We start from the raw sequence: 7,101 nt of genomic DNA, 5'->3' as shown, positions 1-7,101 counted from the left end.
GGGGTCGGGTGGCGGGGCCAAAGGCGGGGCTACAGACTGGGGACTGGGAGAACCTGTGAGCCCCTGAGCCCCTTGCCGGGCGGGCCTCTCAAGCTGGGGCTCCAGGATTGGACAGGAGACCGACTGAAGGCGGAGCCGAAGTAAAGCGGGGCGGGGCGGGGTCCTCAGAGAGCTTCCGACTGCTCTCCCTGAGTCTGGCTCTGCTGCATCTGGGCCTGCATCTTCTCCAGCATCTCTTGCATGCGCCGCAGCTGTGCGGGACAAGATTGTAGGCGTGGGATCGGGGAGGCCAGAGAGGAACTTCGAAGAGGACTTGGGGCTTTGTGGGGAGGACGAGGAGCGAGACAGTGGCTCACCTCTTCATCTTTCTCGCGGATCAACTTCTCGGTCTCGGCCAGAGGCAGCATGGGCAGCGGGATCTCTGTGGCGCTCTGGCGGGAGAGCTTACTGGGAGGCGGGGGAAAAGGGACAGGAATCAAGGGCGGGACCCTCGGTTGTGGGTCGCAGAAGCGGAGCAGGGCGTGGGGCGAGGCTGGGGTCTAGCAGGCAGGGCCATGTCCTTTCAATGCCATAAGCAAAGTGGATGAGGAAAGATTCTGGGAGAGTGGTCTGGATGGTGAAGGCCGGGTCGGGACAGTGAGGGTCCGGCCTTGGGAGCCCCTGGGACTCAGGTCGGGCTCTCACCTACGGCTGGCTCGATCACGAGCCCCAGGACGGGCCAGGCTCTGTAGGCAGCGGGCCCGGTAGCCCTCGTAGAGCAGATCGTGGGTCACCTCCTTCAGGTCCTGCAGGTGTGTCTGCACCAGCATCCGTCGCAGGTTCAGGAAGTCGCAGTGATGTGGGTTCTCCACTGAGGGGCGTACCGGCGAGCGTCAGGGAGCTTCGGGTCCAGCCCTACCGGCCAGGTCGGGTCTGCCCGGAGTCCTGCCCCCGCTCTAGGTGAGGGTCTGCAGTCCAAGGACCCCTCTTTTGGCCCTTAGGACCCCCGGGACCAGAGATCGCCCCGATTTCATATATTAGGTGCGGTTGACTCAGAGGCGTTCTGGGCTCCCTGTTGGCCTCAGAACGCGTGCCCAACTTACTCACCCTCCACGGTACCCCAGGAGTAGCGGCGTCCCCTTACGGGACGGGTCCCGCCATCCCTCACGACCTCGCAGGAACCAACGACTGCGAAAGGGATGCTTTCCTGGAGGACAGGAGTCAGGGATCACCACTGGACCCGCCTGGGCAGAAACCTCGTCAGCCTCCCCCTCCACATCCGCCTCCCCTGCTTCTTTGCCCCTTCCTCCTTCGCCTCTGCACCTTCATCTCCGCATCCTGCCTCTTGAAGTCTTCATCCTCATCAGAGTCACAGTCGGGGAACTGGTAGATGTTGATTTCCTCCTCTTTCAACTGCTCGCGGATCTGGGAACAGACATGCACAGAGGGAGAGAAACACAGAGGCTGTGAGTAGCAGACATCGCATGGCTGGACACAGTGAGATGCAGGTTCCAGGTGGCCAGAGACAAAAAGGAAGAGGTGAAAGACAGAGGTGGTAACGTACAGGAGGCCCCAAACCAAAATCTCAGAGGGGCGCCTGGCTGGCTCAATCATTAGAGCATGTGACTCTTGATCTGGGGGTTGTGAGTTTGAGCCCAACATTGGGTGTAAGATTATTTAAAACCCTGGGGCACCTGGGTGGCTCAGTGGGTTAAGCATTCAACTTGATTTCAGCTCACGTCTTGATTTCAGGATCATGAGTTCAAGCCCCTTGTTGGACTCCGAGCTGGGTGTGGAGCCTACTTAAAAAAATAAATAGAAATTTGGGGCGCTTGGGTGGCTCAGTTGGTAAGCATCTGCCTTTGGCTCAGGTCATGATCCCAGGGTCCTGGGATTGAGCCCCGCATCCGGCTCTCTGCTCAGCGGGGAGCCTGCTTCTTCCTCTCCCACTCCCCTGCTTGCGCTCCCTCTCTTGCTGTCTCTCTCTCTGTCAAATAAATAAATGAAATCTTTAAAAAAAATAAATAGAAATTAAAAATAAATAAATAAAAATAAAAACTTTTTAAAAAATCTCCGACAATGAGAGAGATATAGATGGTGAAAAAGAGACAAAGACACCCTAACAGGGGCGGCCAAGGCCTGGAAAGATGGTAAGATGAGGCAGAAACCAAAGGCCCAGGAGAGGAAAGCCTAAGCAGAAACAGTAGGAGAGGCCTCTGAGGTCACCAGGCGGGTCATTATCCTGGGGCTGCAGGGATATCAAGAGTCATCATGTCTTTCCCGCCACCCTCAGACAGGCCTTAGCCAAGCATCCAGTCCAGGGATTCTATTCCGAGCCTCCGGGGACATGGCTCCTTCGGCCAGCTTACTGCCCACCTTCCTTGGAAACTTTCTCCCACAGTGTAGCTTGACACATTATGCTTCCGAAAGGCGACCCCGGGATCAAAGAAGTCAAAGCAGAGTTCAGGTTTGATACCGACTTCTGGCTTCATGTAGGACCAAAGATCAGAGGTCATCAGACATACCTTCTGCTTGAGGGCCTGGGTTTCCTTAGGCATCAAGGCATCTGCTTTGCCAATGACTGGGATGATGTTGACTTTTTCGTGCACTGCCCGGAGGAAGGCCACATCTAGGGGCCGGAGCCTGCACGGAGTGCTAGGTCAGGGCTCAGCCTGAGGCCACAGAAACCCTCCCCACCCCTCCTCAAAGACCCCCACCCCCCAGGGAGTCCCCCAGACCCTCGGCCGAAGGGTGAGATGAAGTAGAGGCAGCAGTGGACACGGGAATCCTGAATGTTCTTCCGGTTCAGGCCACTCTCATCTCTGAGATACTGCTCAAATTGCTCCTCAATGAAACGCACCGCGGGCAGCCAGCTGGGGCGCGGGGCAAGAGAGTAGGGTCAGAGATGAGGGGCCACGGGGCGGGGGAGGGGCCAAGGCTAGCCAGGACTGTGGGCATGGGAACTAGTTTCTGGGGCTCCCACCAAAGTCATCAAAGGCGATTGGCAGGGTGTTGGTCAGGTGTTGGGAAGCACGGGGCACGCTGGGCCACATGGCCACCAGAAACAGGTCCCACCTTCTGGGCAGGGCAGGGGCAGAGAAGACCAGCCCTGGAACTGACCCCTCAGTCTTCACAGAGTAGCCACATCGGGAAGCTTAGTCCCTGCTCTTTCCCCTGCTCCTCACCAGTCCGAGCAATCCACGGAGTCCCCAAAGCCAGGTGTGTCCACCAGGGTCAGCTTCACCTTAATACCCCCCTCCTCGATCTCCACGCCCCGGCGCTCAATGGTCATCGTTTGTGTCAAGCGAGCTGTGGGGACGGGGAGAAGTCAGGGAGCTGAGTAGGGGTCTGAGCCAGGACTATTTGCTTTCTCAGAATCACAGTTGCCTCCACCCATTTTTCAGGGGAGTCTCAGAGGAAAACAGTGAGCCACCCAGAAAGTCCCCCAGAAAGTCAGGAGAGACCCAGATGAAAAGAAAGAGAGTGCAGCGTGGGGATGGGAGAGACAGAGTCCCTGGAGAGGACAGGAGGGTCTTACCACTGGTCTCTGGCAATTGCCGGTCCTCATAGAGATTGGTGAGGAACAGGCTGTTGATGAGGGTAGATTTTCCCAGGCCTGACTCCCCTGTAGACAGGACAGACCCACCCCACCTGGTCAGGTGAGGAGACAGCCAGGGTCTCTGGAGGAAGCCTCCCCCTCCAACCAGTCCCCTGTCCAAAACCCATCAGACCTGCGACCATGAGTGTGAAGTCAAAGCCCTTCTTGACGGACTTGCGGTGCAGCTGGTTGGGGAGGGCGGCGAAACCCACATACTCCTTGTCCTGTTGGTGGGGGGCAGACAGTATGAGGCCGCTGGAAGCAGGAGGCAGGGCGCCCAAGATAACCTGACCGTGTGGGCGAGGGGAAGTCAGCCTACTGTGGGTTGACCTGGGCCTGGCTACTCTGGGGTTTGGGGGCTGAGGACAGAGACGCCTGTGTTCTGGGGCAGAAGAACTCACCATGGCCCTGCTAGCTGTCGCTGCACCTGCTGTCTCTCCCCACTTCCTCTGGTGGGACAGGAAGTTGAGTGTGGCGAATAAGGGGGCGGGCAATGTAGGAAGCTGAGATGCTCGAACTGGTGGGGAAAGTCAAGACCAAGAATACCTGGAGTTCTCACTTCCGGGATCCCTTTGGCTATCCCCCCATGGGAAGCTTCAACACCTCAGTTCTCTGCACACCTTTATTCTAAGCCCCCACTGTGTAGCCCCATCACCCTGGTGGGAGGTGGGGTGTAGGCAGAGAGGAAGGAAGCAGATTGGTGTCTCTTGCAAGTGAGATGAAGGCTTTGACTGGGATGGTTTAAAAAAAAAAAGTTCCCAGGGTCTAAGTGGACCACAAGTCATAATAGAATTAGGGGTGGAAAGGGCCATCAATTTTCCTTACCAGCTCATGCAACTGATTCTTTTTCTTTTTTTCATGCAATTAATTCTTTTTTTTTTTTTAAGATTTTATTTGTTCATTTGGGAGAGAGAGAGTGAGCACATTCACTCGCACATGAGTAGGGGAGGAGGGGGAAAATGGAGGGGCAGAGGGAGAGAGAGAAGCAGACTCCCAGCTGATCAGGGAGCCCACCTTGGGGCTTGATCCCAGGACCCAAAGATCATGACTTGAGCTGAAGGCAGATGCTTAAACAACTGAGCCACCCAGACGTCCCTACATGCAATTGATTCTTAAAAGGACTTCAAGTCTTTGGACACCACTGTCAGCGAGTTAGAACCCTGACCAGGGGGCACCTGGGTGGCTCAGTAGTTAAGTGTCTGCCTTCGGCTCAGGGCGTGATCCTGGAGTTCTGGGATCGAGCCCCACGTCGGGCTCCCTGTCCCGCTGGGAGCCTACTTCTTCCTCTCCTACTCCCCCTGCTTGTGTTCCCTCTCTCACTGGCTGTCTCTCTCTCTCTGTCAAATAAATAAATTAAAATCTTAAAAAAAAAAAAAAAAGAATCCTGACCAAGCAGTCCCCTGCTCTAGCGCCTTCAGGGGCTTCCCAGTAACTTCAGAATTAAGTCTGAGTTCTGGCCTGGCAGCCAGAGCCTTCCACATCTGGCCTCATCACCCATCCCTCACTCATCCTTGGAGAGTGCCCACATCCTTCACTCTGCCCACATTGAGCTTTTCCTTCTGCTCTTCCAGATCCTTCAAGGGTTTGATTCAAAGATCTCTTCTTCCTCCTCTAGGAAATCTTGCCCAACGACCCCAGGCACCGTCATTTTCCCTCCTCCAAACTCTCTAACACCTTCCACAGATCTCTCCCCAATGTTTGCATTTGTCTATCTGTCCATCTTTTCTACTGGCTGATCTGACGTCATGGACCATGTCCTCTTCATTTCTCTATCCTCAGCGTCTTGCCCAGAGCCTGCCACAAAGCCGGGGCCAATCAATAATGTACTAGGTGAATGTGAGCATGACGTGATGAGTGAATGAAGTTGGTCAGGGCCCAAGGCTGGCAGAACACGTAAAAGGAGCCTTGCTTTAAAGCAGAAAGCTCTGCAAACCTCAGTTCTCCCACTTACTACGGGACCTTGGGCAAATCATTTGACCTCTCTAAACTCCACTTTCCTCATGCTAAAATGAAATACACACATTTCCACTTGATTATCAGGACTCCCAGTCGTTTCAGATGATGTGAGCTTTGCAGTCAAGCAGCCGTATACGCAAACCCTGGCTTTAGCCTGTATGAACTGAGTCACTCCAACCTCGTTTTCTTTCTCCACTCCTTGTGTTTCTATTTATTATTGCCCTGTGAGCCCCTGTTGTGGACTCAATTGTGTTCCCCCCGCCTCCCCGCCAAAATTAACGCACTGGAGCTCTAACCCTCAATGTGACTGTATTTGGAAATAGGGCCTTTAAGAAGGTAACTGAGGGGCGCGCCTGGGTAGCGCAGTTGTTAAGCCTCTGCCTTCGGCTCAGGGAGTGATCCCGGCGTTCGGGAATCGAGTCCCACATCGGGCTCCTCCGCTGGGAGCCTGCTTCTTCCTCTCCCACTCCCCCTGCTTGTGTTCCCTCTCTCGCTGGCTGTCTCTCTGTCACATAAATAAATAAAAAAATCTTAAAAAAAAAAAAAAAAGAAGGTAACTGAGGTTAAAGGAAGTCATAAGGGTGGAACTCTGATCCAATAGGTCTGGTGTGAAGAGACACCTGTGATCTCTGCACAGGCCCAGGGGAAAGGCCATGTGATCCCATGAGGACACAGCAAGAAGGTGGCTGTCTGCGACCCAAGGAGTCCGGAAACCAACCCTGCTGGCACCGTGAGCTTGGACTTCCAGTCTCCAGAACTATGAGAAAATCAATGTCTGTTGTTCAAGACTCCCAGCCTGTGGAATTTTGTTCTGGCAGCCGGAGCAGACTAGTACGGCGTCGTAGCTCACTCCCAACCCTCACCCCTCAGGCGACCACCGTAATGTGCTTTGTATGTAATTTTTTGGTTTGTACACATTTTGAAAAACGTGTAGTATACAGGGTATGTTTAAACAAATGGTTATATATATATATATGAACATGTATTGTTAACTTTTTCATCCAGCTTCTGTTTTTTAAAAACTTTTTTGGGGACGCCCTGGGGGCTCAGTCAGTTAAGCGGTTAAGCATCCGTCTTCAGCTCAGGTCATGATCCCCGGGTCCTGGGATGGAGTCCTGCATCCGGCTCCTGGCTCAGCAGGGAGTCTGCTTCTCCCTCTGCCTGCCGCTCCCCCTGCTTGTGCGCTCTCTCTCTCACACACACAAATAAATAAATAAAATCTTTAAAAAATTAAAATAAAAATTAAAAAAACTTATAAAAAGCTTGAAAAAGTAATCTGTACCCCAACGTGGGGCTCGAACCCATGACCCGGAAATCAAGCGTGGCACACTCCTATTACTGAGCCTGCCCGGCGCCCCGTTCGGCATTAGTTTTAAGATCCCTCTATGTGGCCCCGTGTATATCTTGTCGTTACTCAAACTCATTTCTATAACTGTCCCCTTCACGTAACCTTGGACCTGAAGTCCAGGACCTCTCTCGGCCTTACTTTCTTTATCTATCAAACGGCATTGGGGGGGCGCCTGGGTAGCGCAGTCGTTAAGCGTCTGCCTTCGGCTCAGGGCGTGATC

At 54.0% G+C, this 7,101-nt stretch overlaps 1 protein-coding gene across 1 annotated transcript; it reads right to left on the bottom strand.

The window, feature by feature from the left end:
• Window positions 1–6: 6 nt before the first annotated feature.
• SEPTIN1 (septin 1) lies at window positions 7–4,107 on the bottom strand (the record flags this gene model as incomplete). The annotated part of the gene is made up of 11 exons (XM_034670130.1): window positions 7–251; window positions 357–447; window positions 685–850; window positions 1,087–1,186; window positions 1,303–1,404; window positions 2,505–2,622; window positions 2,718–2,852; window positions 3,165–3,288; window positions 3,518–3,604; window positions 3,711–3,801; window positions 3,979–4,107. Coding segments are annotated over 11 exons (1,230 nt in total), but the record flags the coding sequence as incomplete, so codon positions are not given.
• Window positions 4,108–7,101: the final 2,994 nt, after the last annotated feature.

The sequence above is a fragment of the Ailuropoda melanoleuca genome, chromosome 10, assembly GCF_002007445.2.
Source record: "Ailuropoda melanoleuca isolate Jingjing chromosome 10, ASM200744v2, whole genome shotgun sequence".
Classification (NCBI taxonomy): Eukaryota; Metazoa; Chordata; class Mammalia; order Carnivora; family Ursidae; genus Ailuropoda; species Ailuropoda melanoleuca.
This window is presented reverse-complemented; position numbering and strand designations above follow the sequence as displayed.